Below are 15343 nucleotides of genomic sequence, written 5' to 3'. Positions count from 1 at the left end.
ACCTGTCCAAACACTGACTCCCCCCGGCCCCCACCCCAACACCCCCAACAACCAGTGGGCAAGAGTTTTATAGACAGAGGGAGGGGGTACTTGTAGAAACAGAACAGTGAGCTCTGACAGTCATCTTGAAATTGGTTCTGTGGTGGTCTGACCAGCATCATCGTGATCATTTTAAGTACAATTAACTTTCAGTTCCGTATTCCCAGGTGGCTCGGTAGTAAAGAATCCACCTGCTGATGCAGGAGACTCGGGAGATGTGGGTTCAATCGCTGGGTCAGGAAGATACCCTGGAGGAGGAAATGGCAACCCACTCCAGTATTCTTGCCTGGAGAATCCCATGGACAGAGGACAGCCATGGGGTCCTCTGACAGCCCTGGCGGGCTACAGTCCATGGGGTCGCAAAGAGTTGGACATGACTGAGCAGCTAAACAACACCAACCATCCATTCAAGTATCTCTGTTGCACACCTGTTTTATTTTCTTCCTAAGCCTGTGGTGCTCCAGAATGACCTGCTATTTAATTTCTTCTTGTTTATCATCTGTCTCTTGCACTAGAATGTAAGATGCTAGACAGCAGGGCCAGGCCTGCCTGCCTCATTGTTATCCTGAGTACCTGGGGTGCGATAAGGGGCTCTTTGCAGGATGAACAAGAGGCTGGAGACCTTCAGAGCGCCTCCGGAGGCTCTGTTGCCCCCGCATGTCATGAGGAGGATGTAGCTTCAGAGAAGCTGCCCTCTGACATCCCAATGACTCCCTGTGTGTGGCAGGGAAAAGAAAATCCCGGTCGGAGTGGATCAAAATATTCTTTTTGAGATCAGCTTAAGAAGTCACCCTGTTCTCTTCCCGTGTCTGGCTTCGGGAAAGTAATGAATATTTCCAAGAGTAATGAATACTTGCAAGTGTCACACGCCTGCTCTGTTTCCTTTTTTCCCCAGATTACCCCAGACCCAGGATGTTGGGGGAAGACCTTGAATGGCACCTTCTCTTCCCTGCAAGGCTCCCTCCCTCTTCTGATTATGGCTGTCTCCTCACGAAGTATCTGATCGCTGTATCTTGGCCCTTATTATAGGTAGCAGAGCAGTGGAATCAGTGGGGTCTAGTTAGTGGGGTACATCCCCTGAAGAGCGGGGGCAGTATTGGGGGATGGGGGGAACTAATGTACCATCCCCCCCACCCAGGGAAGGATTAACTTCTTTCTTTCCTTTCTTCCTTCCTCTCTTTAAAAAATTATCTTGTAGCTGCTTTTCTTTTTCTTATAATTTTAACATGTTATTTACTTATTTTCATCTGCACTGGGTCTTCATGGCTGCACGTGGGCTTTCTCGAGTTGCAGCGCACGGGGGGCTACTCTCTCGTTCTGGTAAACGGGCTTCTCATTGCAGTAGCTTCTCTTGTTTTAGAGCACGGGCTCTTGGAGTTCAGGCTCAGTAGTTACGGCGCACAGGCTTAGTTGCTGTGCGGCTTGTGGGATCTTGCCGGGCTAGGGATCAAACCTGTGTCCCCTGCATTGGCAGGTGGATTCTTAACCACTGGACCACCAGGGAGACCCTAGAGCTGCTTTTCAATGGTCTCTGCCCCAACAGCCTCTTTTGGTGGGTCTCCTCTCTGGTTCCTATTTCGTCTTATTTAATGTATATCTATTTCCTTCAAGTTTGGGCAGGAATTGATCTTTACTAGCTGTTTTAGGGGCAGCAAATCTGGAACCTGAAGCCATGTCCTGGTTAGTAATTCCCAAACCAACAGAGGCTGTGCCAGGCATCTCACATTTTTTTTTTTTTAATTGCTTTTAATTCTCACAACAACTCTATGAGAGAAGTATTGTTCCCGTTTTACAAAGAGGTCAGGGGGGTTAAGTCATCGGCCTAGCATCCATTCCTTTCCTTTTCTTTACCTCCTTTCCATCCTTCTTTTCTTAAAACATGAAGAATATTAGTAAATGTTATTTTTTGGGGGGCAGTTCACAGCAAAATTGAATGGAAAGTTACAGAGATTTAGATTCAATGTGTCCCCTGAAAACTGCTCCCCCTACCCCCAATCCATAGCCCCAGGGACCTCTCCATCTGAGCTGTAGTTCCTTTTTCTCCCAGTGCCTTGAAATCTGATGCACAGGTGGGCAGTCATGGTCTCGACATTCAGGTGACTTTGATGGATGCCCAGGACTCCTCTCATAGAGAGGCTCTCTTCTTGTTTTTTTTTTTTTTAAGATTTTTTTTTTAATGTGGACCATTTAAAAGTCTTTATTGAATTTGTAGCAATATTGCTTCTGTGTTATGTTTTGGTTTTTTGGCCCAGAGGTGTGTGAGTTCTTAGACTCCTAACCTAACAGAAGCAGAAGATATTAAGAAGAGATGGCAAGAATACACAGAAGAACTGTACAAAAAGATCTTCACGACCCAGATAATCACAATGGTGTGATCACTGACCTAGAGCCAGACATCTGGAATGTGAAGTCAAGTGGGTGTTAGAAAGCATCACTACGAACAAAGCTAGTGGAGATGATAGAATTCCAGTTGAGCTATTCCAAATCCTGAAAGATGATGCTGTGAAAGTGCTGCACTCAATATGCCAGCAAATTTGGAAAACGCAGCAGTGGCCACAGGACTGGAAAAGGTCAGTTTTTATTCCAATCCCAAAGAAAGGCAATGCCAAAGAATGCTCAAACTACTGCACAATTGCACTCATCTCACACGCTAGTAAAGTAATGCTCAAAATTCTCCAAGCCAGGCTTCAGCAATATGTGAACCGTGAACTTCCTGATGTTCAAGCTGGTTTTAGAAAAGGCAGAGGAACCAGAGATCAAATTGCCAACCTCTGCTGGATCATGGAAAAAGCAAGAGAGTTCCAGAAAAACATCTATTTCTGCTTTATTGACTATGCCAAAGCCTTTGACTGTGTGGATCACAAGAAACTGTGGAAAATTCTCAAAGAGGTGGGAATACCAGACCACCTGATCTGCCTTTTGAGAAATTTGTATGCAGGTCAGGAAGCAACAGTTAGAACTGGACATGGAACAACACACTGGTTCCAAATAGGAAAAGGAGTACGTCAAGGCTGTGTATTGTCACCCTGTTTATTTAACTTCTATGCAGAGTACATCATGAGAAATGCTGGACTGGAAGAAACACAAGCTGGAATCAAGATTGCCGGGAGAAATATCAATAACCTCAGATATGCAGATGACACCACCCTTATGGCAGAAAGTGAAGAGGAACTCAAAAGCCTCTTGATGAAAGTGAAAGTGGCGAGTGAAAAAGTTGGCTTAAAGCTCAACATTCAGAAAACTAAGATCATGGCATCCGGTCCCATCACTTCATGGGAAATAGATGGGGAAACAATGGAAACAGTGTCAGATTTTATTTTTCTGGGCTCCAAAATCACTGCAGATGGTGATTGCAGCCATGAAATTAAAATATGCTTACTCCTTGGAAGGAAAGTTATGACCAACCTAGATAGCATATTCAAAAGCAGAGACATTACTTTGCCGACAAAGGTTCGTCTAGTCAAGGCTATGGTTTTTCCTGTGGTCATGTATTGATGTGAGAGTTGGACTGTGAAGAAGGCTGAGCACCGAAGAATTGATGATTTTGAACTGTGGTGTTGGAGAAGACTCTTGAGAGTCCCCTGGACTGCAAGGAGATCCAACCAGTCCATTCTGAAGGAGATCAGCCCTGGGCTTTCTTTGGAAGGAATGATGCTAAAGCTGAAACTCTAGTACTTTGGCCACCTCATGCGAAGAGTTGACTCGCTGGAAAAGACTCTGATGCTGGGAGGGATTGGGGGCAAGAGGAGAAGGGGACGACAGAGGATGAGATGGCTGGATGGCATCACTGACTCGATGGACGTAAGTCTGAGTGAACTCTGGGAGTTGGTGATGGACAGGGAGGCCTGGCGTGCTGCGATTCATGGGGTCGCAAAGAGTCGGACACGACTGAGCGACTGATCTGATCTGATCTGAACCTGATATTGAACAAGCACCTCCTGTGTTGGAAGGTGAAGTCTTACTCACTGGACCACCAGGGAAATCTCTCTTGTCCGAGAGTCCTCTGGGGGTTGTGGCTGTATTGAGTAAGGACTTCCTAGAACGTGTTGTGGTTCGAAATGCAGGACTTGGCGGATAGGGAATAGGCTGGGGAGGAGGAAAAACACAGAATTGGGGTCAGGAGGGGTCTCAGGCAGCTTAAGGGAGGCAGGGGTTGAGATTCTGGGCTCTGGACTCCAGTAGACCTATGAGGCTTTGGCCCCCACCTGTGAGACTTTGAGTGACCACGCTGAGCGTTGGCTTCCTTCTGGGTGGACCAGAACAGGCTGATTTAATGCCTTCTCCCCTGCAGTGCTCCCCCCGCCGCCACCCTCATATAGGCACCCCTGCCCCCAGAAAAGGAGTGGAGAGTTGTTGGAGAGTCAGGTTGCAGATGGATCCCTTTGATTCTGTTCCCAGCCTTTGTCATCTTTTTCCCCCCACCTTTCTCCAACTCGAAATTTCTCTTTTTTAGCTGACGACACTCCGTGAGCCTTTAGATCTCACAGAGCTGCTTTGATCATATGGCTCACCATTATCAGATCCTTTTATCTCGGGAACATTTGGCAAACCAGATCTAATCAATACAGAGTGGCAGAGGGCTTGTGGAAGGTCCACGTCTTCCAGGGCCTCCTTTAAGAGCCTGGCCTCGGATGAGGGTGCCCTCGTCTGGGAACTTGCACTCAGCTGGCTGCACCCACCCTGGACCCACGAAGCAGTGCAGAACACAGCACCCTGGCTTGGAGGCTTGCTGCATGCTTACATGAGTCATTTCCTATTCTCCAAGCTGCCTTAAGAGGGAGACACCAAGACTGGCCCCATTTTGCAGACCAGCAAACTGAGGCTCAGAGATGCAGTCACTGAATTCCTAGAGGGCTGGCCCAGATGGGTCTTATTACCAAAAAGTGTGTGGAGTCTGGCTGCTTACCGTTCAAAAGCCAATAAACAGGCCAGGTTGGTGGAAAGGCTTTATTTCAGATGCCAGCCACTGGATGGGGGTGCAGAGGGTGGTGGACATCTGTCCAAAGGCTGACTTTCCCTCCCCTGGCAACCAGTGGGGCATGAACTTTTATAGACAGAAGTCGGGGCTGGGGGACTACATGCAGAATCTGACAGTCATCTTCAGATTGGTCGTCGGTGGTCTGACCGGCATCATCTTGGTGGTTTTAGGTACAGTTAATTTTCAGTTCCAGAGTCCATTTGTTCCCATTTCTTTGTGGTTAATTCTCGGAATTGTGGCAGCTCATGTCCTGGGTACAGTCTGGTCACCATGTCGTTAACTTCTCCACCTGATGTTTAGTATCTATAAGACAGCTTGCAGTATGTGGCTCAGAATATTATCAATAGCCCTTGAGAAAGAACTAAAGGTCCCTGACTATGTTTAATGACTACATCATTATTATTTGGTTTCCTTTTTTATTTTGATTGTTTCCCTTTTTTCAGCATTTCTCACTTCTCTGATTAAACTTATTCTTTGATTAAAGTTTTTGCACAGACAGAAGGCAGGCAGAGGGCATGGTATGCGGGGGGGCCGGGGCAAGAACCATAGGGTCCTGCTCGTTTCAGTCCGACCCTGAAAAGTGGTTTGGAAAAGTCAAGGGAATCTTCTAAGCTGTGCTTCCAGCTTTCGGGAGTCAGGCAGCCTCAGGGCCAATATTGTCCTTGCCCCTCCTCCCCCTCTTAGATCATGTTCTCCCAGAAGCAGCCCCAGAGATGAGAATTCACGGGCAAGTGATTTATCAAGGAAGTGTTTCTGGGAGAAATTGGGAAGGGAGTGAGGGAGACAGGACAGGGAAGGTGAGAATACCAGCAGGAGAGAGAGGTCAGGCGGAAGGCCAGCCTCAGCCTGCTCCCACAGGGAACCCTAGGGCAGAAGTCACGTCACAGTCTTTCTCTTGCCTTGAGGCAAGTGCAGGAGTCTCCTAGGGCCGTTGTAAGAAAGGAGCACAAACTAAGTGGCTTAGAACAACAGAAGGAGTTTCTCTCATGATTGGGCTTCCCCAGTGGGTCAGCAGTAAAGAACCTGCCTGTCAATGAAGGAGACCCGGATTCAATCCCTGGGTCAGGAAGATCCCCTGGAGGAGGAAATGTCAACCCACTCTGATATTCTTGCCTGGGGAATCCCATGGACAGAGGAGCCTGGTGGGCTACAGGTCATGGGGTTACAAGAGTTGTACATAACTTACCAACTAAACACACACACACACACACACACATATACACACATACGCACGCTCTCTCTCTCTCAGTTCCAGAGGCCCCCCCCCCCGCCACACACACACATATGCATGCTCTCTCTCTTTTTCTCAGTTCCAGAGGCTAGAAGCCCAGAAGCAAGGTGTTGGCAGGGCCAGGCTTCCTCTGAGGGCCCCTGGGAAAGGTCTACCCCACGCTTGTCTTCCAGCTGACAGCGGGCGTTCCTTGCCTTGTAGACTCCAGTTCCTGCCTCCATCTTTGCGTGGTCTTCTCTTCTGTGTCTACATCTTCTCTTCTTCCTACAAGAACCTTTGGATCTAGGGCCCTAAGAGATAATCCAAGATGATCTTCTGACGACAGACTCACTCCTCCAATGTCTAATCTACTCTGCTACTTTCCTAGAGCATCTGACCCTGCATAGCCTTGCACTTGTGTGCACGTGCTTGGTTATGTCCGACTCTTTGCAGCCCCATGGACTCTCGCCCACCAGGCTCTTTTGTCCATGGGATTTCTCAGGGAAGAATACTGGAGTGGTTTGCCAATTCCTTCCCCAAGGGATCTTCCCAACCCAGGGATCAAACCCGCATCTCCTGCCTTGGCAGGCAGATTCTTTACCACTGAGCCTCTTGGGAAGCCCATATTCCTGTACCTCTTCTTTTTTATTTTTAAAATTTTGGGCTGCGCCACGCAGAATGGGAAATGCCAATTCCTTGACCAAGGATCGCACCCATTACCTGGCCCACCAACCCCCCTGCATTGGAAGCATGGAGTCTTAACCTCTGGACCGCCAGGGAAGTCCCAGCCCTATACCTCTTTTGATGGCTTGATTGGAAGCCCTGGAAACCAGCAATGGCAAAAATACACTAAAACGTGTGACCATGTGCTTGGGGACTCTAGCATCAAACAAATGGAAAAGCTGGAAAAGCCAGCCCTTCAGAGGGACAGGATCCAGAGAGCTCAGGAAATTTAGAATTGAAGCAAAGGGTCCTGGCTCAAGGCGTTACCTTAGAAATGGGGTAATTGTAGCCTCAAGCACTTTCCTTCATCGAGTTTTCTCTTCACAATGCAGATTTTGGAAAGAGGAGCATCTAATTGGTCTACCTTGCTGTGAGTGAACAGGGTACCTTGATTGACAGTCCCCTAGGGCTGCGCAACGGAGCAGTTAGTTCCGCTAAGAAAAACTAGGGTACCATTGCCTGAAGGAGAATGGTGCTGGGCAGCCTCAAACCCCAGATGCTCACCGAGAGTCCCTTCCCACTCCGGGTGTGCCAGGCGTATCAGGGTGCTGGTGGTTTTGCAAAGACCACGCTCTCACTCTGGGTACCCAGAATGCCCTGCCTTGCACCTTGGCCGTTAATTAGTACCTCCTCATCCTTGGAGCTCTCCATCCCTCCCCATCCCCTCACTGGGCTGAGTTAAGGGGACTCTGTGCTCCCGCAGGGGGCCCTGGGCTTCCTTCTGTCAGCTCCTAGAGGTGGCTGCACTGTGGTCTGCCCCTCCTCTCTCCAGCCAGCTTCTGGCCGTGGTGCCAGCTCAATAAGTATTGACGTTTGGTGTGACCATGGCTATTCTTCCTGTTCTGTGGGGGAATTTTAGCCACGGTTGAAAAGGGCAGCTTCTGCGCAAAAACAAAAATTTCGATTTCTTCGTTCTCAGTTGAGAAAATGTGTTGCAGTTCAGGGCAGCGCTGAGCTCAGTGGAGAAGGAAAGAACAAGAGAGTCAGGGAGGCGGGGGTGGTTCCTGGAAGGTGGGCTGGCAGGAAGGTAAGCAGGAGGTGCTGCACGTTGTCTGGGATTAAGATGGATCCAGAGGCTGGGATGCTGTGAGGAGGGGGGCACCCACAAGGGACCTGGGTATGGGAACTGTTGCCCAAACTTAGCCTCTGTTCCCCGGTGCCAAAATAGAAACTCAGAGACAGGGAGTTTCCTGGTGGCTCAGTGGTAAAGAATTCACCTGTCAGTGCAGGAGACGCGGGTTCGATCCCTGGTCCTGGAAGATTCCACATACTTTGGGGCAGCTGAGCCTGTAAGCCACAACTGCAGAGCCCATGATGTAAATCCTAAGAGCCTCAACTACTGAAGTCTATGTGCCCCAGAGCCCATGCTCCGCAACAAAGGGAAGTCACTGCAGTGAGAAGCCTGTGCGCTGCAATGAAAAGTAGCCCTAACTCACTGCAACTAGAGAAAGCCCATACTCAGCAATGAAGACCCAGCACAGCCAAAAATAAATAATAGTTAAAAAAAATAAACGTGGAGACAAGAATTTTGGGTGTAGTAGAATTCTAAGAGTAGCTTTCATTGCTTTGGCTGGCAAAGGGGGCCACAGCGGGCTAAAGCCCTGAAGACCCTGTGACCTACCCTGGAGTGGGGAGTGAGGAGTTTTGTAGCATTCAAGGAGAAGGGTGTGATCAGCCTGTGGACATCTCTCAGATTGGTTGGCATCAAGGCGAAGCTTCAAGCCTCATCAGCCTTCTGGTTGCAACCAGTCTAGGGTCTGTGTTCTTGTGGTCAGCAGTTTCCATCTGGAGGGGGTCAGCTTCCTGCAAAAGCAACTCAGGAATGTGTGTCAGGCCTTTATCTGTAGCTTTCGGGGAACTGGGAGTTCTGTGATTCGGCTAAGAGGCAGCATTGTAGTCTAAATTGTTACCAGTGCCCCAGCCCCAACAGCAAGTCTTTGTTCCTTACCTTTTCATGTTTCCCAGTCATTAACTCTCGAGTCAGCACTTTACTTCAAAAGACAAGGACACGGGGGCTTGTACATGGTTTCAGAATCAACAGCCATCCCCAGGGGAGGCAGGGCCACGTGGGCCCCAAGGCCCAGGCTTTGAAGTCTTGGATTCAAGTCCTCTTTTGCTAACAAGCTATGTGAATGTGGGCAAGTTATGTCCCAGAGCCTCAGTTTCTTCCATCTGTAAAATGGGGATAAGTAGCGCCCCACATGACAGAGTGGTTCCAGGGATTCAAGGAAACGGCCCAGTTTGGTCCATGGTTTATAGTATTTGCTCAATAAATACATTTGTCTCTCTTCAGTCCCTGAACAGTTCACATAGAACTCTGGTCTCAGGCCAAATCCAGCCTGGCTTTTGTGAATAACGTTTTATGGGCACATTTTATTGGCAAACAGCCAAGCCCACTCTTTTACCTTTGTGGCTTCTCACATGATACAACAACAGCAGGGTTTGCTGCCAAAATCTTGGCCCGCTGTGCACTTACGCCTGAAAGCAAAAGGGAGGCAGAGGTTCAGGGGGATGAGCAAAGAGTAGCTTTATTCTTTGCCAGGCAAAGAGGGACTAGAGGAGGCTAGGGCCTCAAGAACTGTGCCCCTCTCGGTGGGAAGTAGGGAGAGGTTTTATATCCGGGGCTTCTGGGAATGAAGCTCTTGCATTTCTTTTCTTCTGCAAATTTACTGCCAAAGCTGGCATCAGGTGGCTGAGCAGCTGGGTCTAGTGTCCCTGAAGTTATCGGCCCTTGACCTTCTTTTTGAAATGCAGAATGCTGCCAGAGAGTGTAGGAGGTGAACAATGCCAGGTGCAGAGCACAGTTCACATGGTGTCTGAGAATAATTAGCTTTGTTTAGTTTTGTGAAGGACAAGTCTAGCTGCAAGCCTTCATTAGTAGCGATAGCTAAAGACTGCACGACTAAAGCCACTTAGCAGCAGCAGCGGCCAACAGTGTTTAGCTCCTACAGGCCTGTTTGGCTGGCATATGCCAAAGGCTGTTCACTCATTTCTGTTTTTTTCTACAACATTTTCATCTAGATCTCCACTAAGGAACTCTCATCACAGCCCCAGAAGCCCTTCTGCCATGAAGTGTCTTGGCGAGCAGAGAGCAAGGTGCCTTTGAGTTTACTGCAGATTCTGTTGTTGTTCAGTCGTTCAGTTGTGTCCGACTTTTTGCGATCCCATGGACGGCAGCACGCTAGGCTTCCCTGTCCTTCACTATCTCCCAGAGTTTGCTCAAACTCATGTCCATTGACTCAGTGATGCCATCCAATCATCCCATTCTCTGTTGCCCCCTTCTCCTCCTGCCCTCAATCTTCTCCAGTGTCAGGATATTTTCCATTGAGTCATCTCTCCACGTTAGGTGGCCAAAGTATTGGAGCTTCAGCATCAGCATCAGTCCTTCCGGTGAATATTCATGGTTGATTTCCTTCAGGATGGACTGGTCTGATCTCCTTGCTGTCCAACGGACTCTCAAGAGCCTTCCCCAACACCACAATTTGAAAGCATCAGTTCTTCGGCGCTCAGCTTTCTTTATGGTCCAACTCTCACATCCATACTACTGGAAAAACCATGGCTTTGACTATGCAGGCTTTTGTCAGCAAAGTGGTTTCTGCTTTTTAATCCGCTGTCTCGGTTTGTCATAGCTTTTCTTCCAAGGAGCAAGCATCCCATTCAGCATCTTCCTTACCTACAATCATGTGTTAGGACATGGTGTCCAGGGTCAGACAGGGAACCCCCTCCCCTTGGCCCCCCGTCAAGAGTCAGAAAGGAGCATCATTGGTAATGCCTATGAAAATATTCCTGACTTAAAGTAGAGCTTTCTGGGGGATATGGTGGTCTTTCTAGTGGGCTCTGAACATCTCACTTCTCTTTGCAGCAGGATTGCAGGGTTAGGAGTGTTGGTTCTGGGCAAATTGCATCGCTTCCTCTGTGTGCCTCAGTTTCTCTATCTGTAAAGTGGGAATAATGCTAGCACATTCCTCATAGGGTTTTTGCGAGGATGGAGTCAGTGTGGGTACAATATTTCTCACAGGGCCTGGGACACAGCAAGCACTCAGTAAATGTTTGCTGATTTGTGATAGTTTTGTTAATCATCTGGGTAGGGACATGGAAAGGGCTTCTCTGGTGGCTCAGCAGTCATCAATCTACCTGCCAATGCAGGAGACCCAAAAGACTTGAGTTCGATTCCTGGATCTGCAAGATCCCCTGGAGAAGGAAATGGCAACCCACTCCAGTATTCTTGCCTGGAGAATCCTAGGGACAGAGGAGCCTGTGGGGCTGTAGTCCATGGGGTCGCAAAGAGTCGGACAGGACTGGTGACTAAACAACAACAGCAGGGACACGGAGAAGACCCTCAGCCTTCTAGAGACCCTCTCCTGAGCTCGCTGACAATGCTCGTAGCCCTGGAGCCCCGATGTGCAAGGACCAGCGGGCACGTCAACCCCACCTGCTGTGACCTTTGCGTCCAGTCAGCTTCCCTTCACCAAGGCTCTTTTATGAGCCGCTTCTTCACTGCATACTGTCAGGCAGAGGAGGTGTTTTTCAGGCCAGCCGACAGTGTGAAGTGTGAAAAGGTTAAAGTGGGGAGGTGGGAGATGAGGCGTACATAATGGGAAGGACGTGAGGCCCAAAGCAGGGTGGTGGTGTTCTGACCCGTCTTCCCTCAGTATCCATGCTGGAGTCATAATTGCTAAATGGAGGTAGCTGTGCTCACTCTGTCCCCAACATGCCTTCCTTAAATCACTCTGTGGACCTGGGTTCTGGGTGGGACTGTTAACCATGACACTCCTGTCCCTGGAAGATGGTCATGAGACCCAGGATGGCCAGTCATAGAGTGCCAGCCTCCTGGTGATATAATCAGGCCAATCAGATTCTCCTTTCAGATTAACCTGTGGATTTGGGGAGATGGATGCTTTTGTTCTCCTAGGGTTGCCAGACCAGGAGGAAGCATGTGGACAGAGCCTGAAAAACAGAAGCAAGCAGAGCTCATAGATTGGTAAAGACAGAGTCCTGCTGATAGAGATCCTTCCAGCTCCTGGATACAGCCATGGCTGGAGCTAACCACCCAGACCTCCCCAATTATATGAGCTCTTTTGAGCTTAGATTCTTATTTTAAAAAAAAATATTTTTAAATATTTATTTTAATTAATTACTTTGGTTGTGCCAGGTCTTAGCTGTGGCAAATGGGATCTAGTTCCCCAACCAGGGGTTAAACCCAGGTCCCCTGCATTGGGAGCTTGGAGTCTTAGCCACTGGACCACCAGGAAAGCCCTGAGTTTAGACTTCTTTAAGTTAGGTTTCTGCAACTTGAAACTGAATAAGGATAAACAGTGTGAGATTTATTGAGCACTTACCCTTTGGCCAGACACAGTGCTAAGAATTTGATGAACATTATCTGATTTGTTTCTGGTAAGTCGCTTCCTCTCTTGGAGACTTAATTTGCTAGTATGTAAACTAGGTGTGTTCTGACTTGGTTATTCAGACAGTAAAGAATCTGCCTACAGTGCAGGAGACCCAGGTTCGATCCTTGGGTTGGGAAGATCCCCTGGAGAAGGGAATGGCTACCCACTCCAGTATTCTTGCCTGGAGAATTCCATGGACAGAGGAGCCTGGTGGGCTACAGTCCATGGCGTCACAAAGAGTCGGACACAACTGAGTGACTAACACTTTCACTTTCAAAGTAGGTATAATGTTGTAAGAATAAGATTGTTGGGAGACTTAAGTAAGTAAAACATATGGAGTGCCTGGCATATCGTAGTAGTGTTACAGAGAAGAACTGACTCTATGTTGGAGCTGTCTCTTTTACTTTAACATTTGCTTCTGTTCTCTAAAAGTATACTGTCCATACATAACAGCCTGCCTCAGGGAACCCTGCCCCTCTGCCTGAAGGTTAAACCAAAATGCCTTTGTTTGGGACCCCACCCACCTGCGGATGGCTACAGGAAGGAAGAAATCAACACATCCCCTCCCTGAGACTGGCCATTCTAGGAGACATTTGCAAGATGAATGGCATCCAGACCCTGTAAGATGGTTATTTGGAGACATTAGTCTTCCATCTTCCCGGTCAGCAGGCTTTCTGAATAAAGTCATTTTCCTTGCCTCAACACCTCGTCTCTTGGTTAATTGGCCTGTCATGTAGCAAGCAGAGTGAGCCTGGACTCTGTAACAGCAGGTCCTCATGAAACATCAGATACTTTTCTCAGACTGGGGAACTCTGTGATGAGCATCTTTGAATGTACCTTTTGGAGCAATTGCTTCTCTATTTCTCAAAGTGGAAATTCAGGATCAGGAGTATGCCCTTGTTAAGGTCCTCAACACAAAGCCCCTGATTGCTCTTCAGAAACCTGCCAATTGTATTAGTTATCTGTTGCCATGTAACAAATCACCACCGATTTAATGGCTTAAAGAGCACATCTCTATTATCTCACCATTTCTGTGGATCAGGAGGCCAGGCGTAGATAGGTTAGGGCCTCTGCTTTAGTCTTTTTTTTTCTTTTAATTTATTTTAGCTGTGCTAGGTCTTTGTTGCACTCGGGCTTCCTCTAGTTGCAGTGAGTGAGGGCTACTCTCTAGTTGCAGGGCGCAGGCTTCTTATTGCATTGGCTCCTCTTCTTCCAGGGCACAGGCTCCAGGGCACATGGGCTCTGGAGCTTGGGCTCAGTGAATGTCATGCATGGCTTTAGTTGCCCTGTGGCATGTGGCATCTTCCCAGACCAGGGGTTGAACCCATGTCCCCTGCATTGACAGGTGGATTCTCAACCACTGGACCACCAGGGAAGTCCTGCTTCAGTCTTTCCTAAGCCTACAGTCAAGCTGTTGGCTGGGGCTGGGGTCTCATTTGAAAGCTCCACTGAGATAGGATCTGATTCCAAGCTCACTCGGGTTGTTGGCAGGACTGAATTCCTCCAGAGCTGTTTGCTAAAGGTCTCATTTCCTCACTAGCTGGAGGGCCATGTATAGCTGCTGGCCATGTTGGCCTTTGCAACATGAAGTGTGCAGGTTGAGAAGGCAAACGGAGAAAGCATGCCAGCAAGATCATCACAGTCTCTTATAACCACAGAAATGACATCCTGCTGCCATTGCTGCATGCTGCTGTTTAGACACACGTCCCATGTCTCACTCACAGTCACAAAGACGGGAATTACATGAAGGTGGGCTCACTGGGGGCCATCACTTCTTTCTTTTGTGAATTGTGTTCTTTGTGTTTGCCTAGGAAATCTTGCTTACTCCAAGGCCACAAGGATTTCTTCTTATGTCCTCTATTTTTTTTTAACATTCATTTATTTTTGGCTGTGTCGGGGCTCGGTTGCAGCACTCAAGACCCTCGTCGCAGGACGTGGGTTCAGTAGTTGCCCTGTGGCGTGTGAGATCTTAGTTCCCCAACCAGGGGTCAAACCCACATCCCCTGCATTGGAAGGTGGGTTCTCAACCACTGGACCACCAGGGAAGTCCCCAGTAGTTTTATAGCTTTAGTTTTTGCACTTAGGCCTATGAGCCCTTTGGAATTAATTTTTCTATCTAGTGCAAGGTGCAGATTGAGGTTTATATGTTTGCAAATGATGTCCAACTGAATGATGTAATGACAGTTGAAGAGAAAATGCTGCATGTAGCATGATTAAAACTCTAATAATATATATAGGTCTTATATATCATGAGCGCTTACTATGGGTAAGGCTCCAGCTAAATGTTTTTACCTGTGTTATTTCAGGAAGAACTAGTTAAATATCTTCTCAGAGCTATGCATGTGATAAAAGTTACACACGGTTTTTATATTGAACATTTCCACACCTCCCCGGTCCAGCCCATCCCAGGAGTCCCTGCCTACACATTCTCTGGGGGATTCTATTCAGACTTTAAGTCGTGGCGGAGGTTGGGTAAGGCCAGGCTCGTCTGGCCTGTGTCTAGACACCTCATTTCCCTAGGTTGTTGTAGAAAAGAGAGATTTCTTAACAATGGAAAGGTGTTTCTCAACAAAACCCCAGGGCCAGAGGGAAGAATGGAAGGAGGGAGGGAGAAAAGAGAATTGTTCTTACCTAAAAAAAAATTAATTAATTTTGTTTGCGCCGGGTCTTCATTCCCGTGCACGGACTCGCTTCAGCGGCGGTGAGCAAGGGGGCCGCTCTTCCTTGCGCGCGGCTTCTCGCTGCAGGGGCTCCGCCTGCCGCAGGGCACAGTCTCTCGGCCTGTGGGCTTCAGCAGTTGGCAGCACGTGGTCCCAGTAGTTGTGGCTGGTGGGCTGTCTACAGCGCAGGCTCAGTAGTTGTGGCCCATGGACTTTAGCTGCTCTGCGGTATGTGAGATCTTCCCGAACGTGGGCTCGAACCCGTGCGCACAGCATTGCAAGACGGATTCTTATCCACTCTACCACCCGGGAAAGTGAAAGTGAAAGTCGCTCCGTATACAGTCCA

General features: G+C 48.4%; 1 protein-coding gene across 6 annotated transcripts in view; it reads left to right on the top strand.

Moving 5' to 3' along the window:
• LOC133238212 (serine/arginine repetitive matrix protein 1-like) overlaps positions 1 to 15343 on the top strand; it is a 30907-nt gene that overhangs the window by 10240 nt on the left and 5324 nt on the right. Inside the window, exons 2-3 of one of the 6 annotated variants that reach the window (XM_061401074.1) lie at positions 9972 to 10046; positions 12791 to 13039. The exons of 1 other annotated variant lie outside the window; for it this stretch is intronic. In XM_061401074.1, coding sequence (XP_061257058.1) covers positions 9972 to 10046; positions 12791 to 12829 — 114 coding nt within the window. In that variant the 3' untranslated portion in view covers positions 12830 to 13039. Of the gene's footprint in view, positions 1 to 934; positions 1035 to 9971; positions 10047 to 12769; positions 13040 to 15343 lie in introns of those variants that run through there. 4 more of the 6 variants (XM_061401073.1, XM_061401070.1, XM_061401075.1 and 1 more) reach the window with 4 other exon arrangements.

Source organism: Bos javanicus, chromosome 25, assembly GCF_032452875.1.
Source record: "Bos javanicus breed banteng chromosome 25, ARS-OSU_banteng_1.0, whole genome shotgun sequence".
Lineage (NCBI taxonomy): Eukaryota > Metazoa > Chordata > Mammalia > Artiodactyla > Bovidae > Bos > Bos javanicus.
The sequence above is the reverse complement of the archived record's forward strand: the minus strand, read 5'-3'. Positions and strand labels throughout refer to the sequence as shown.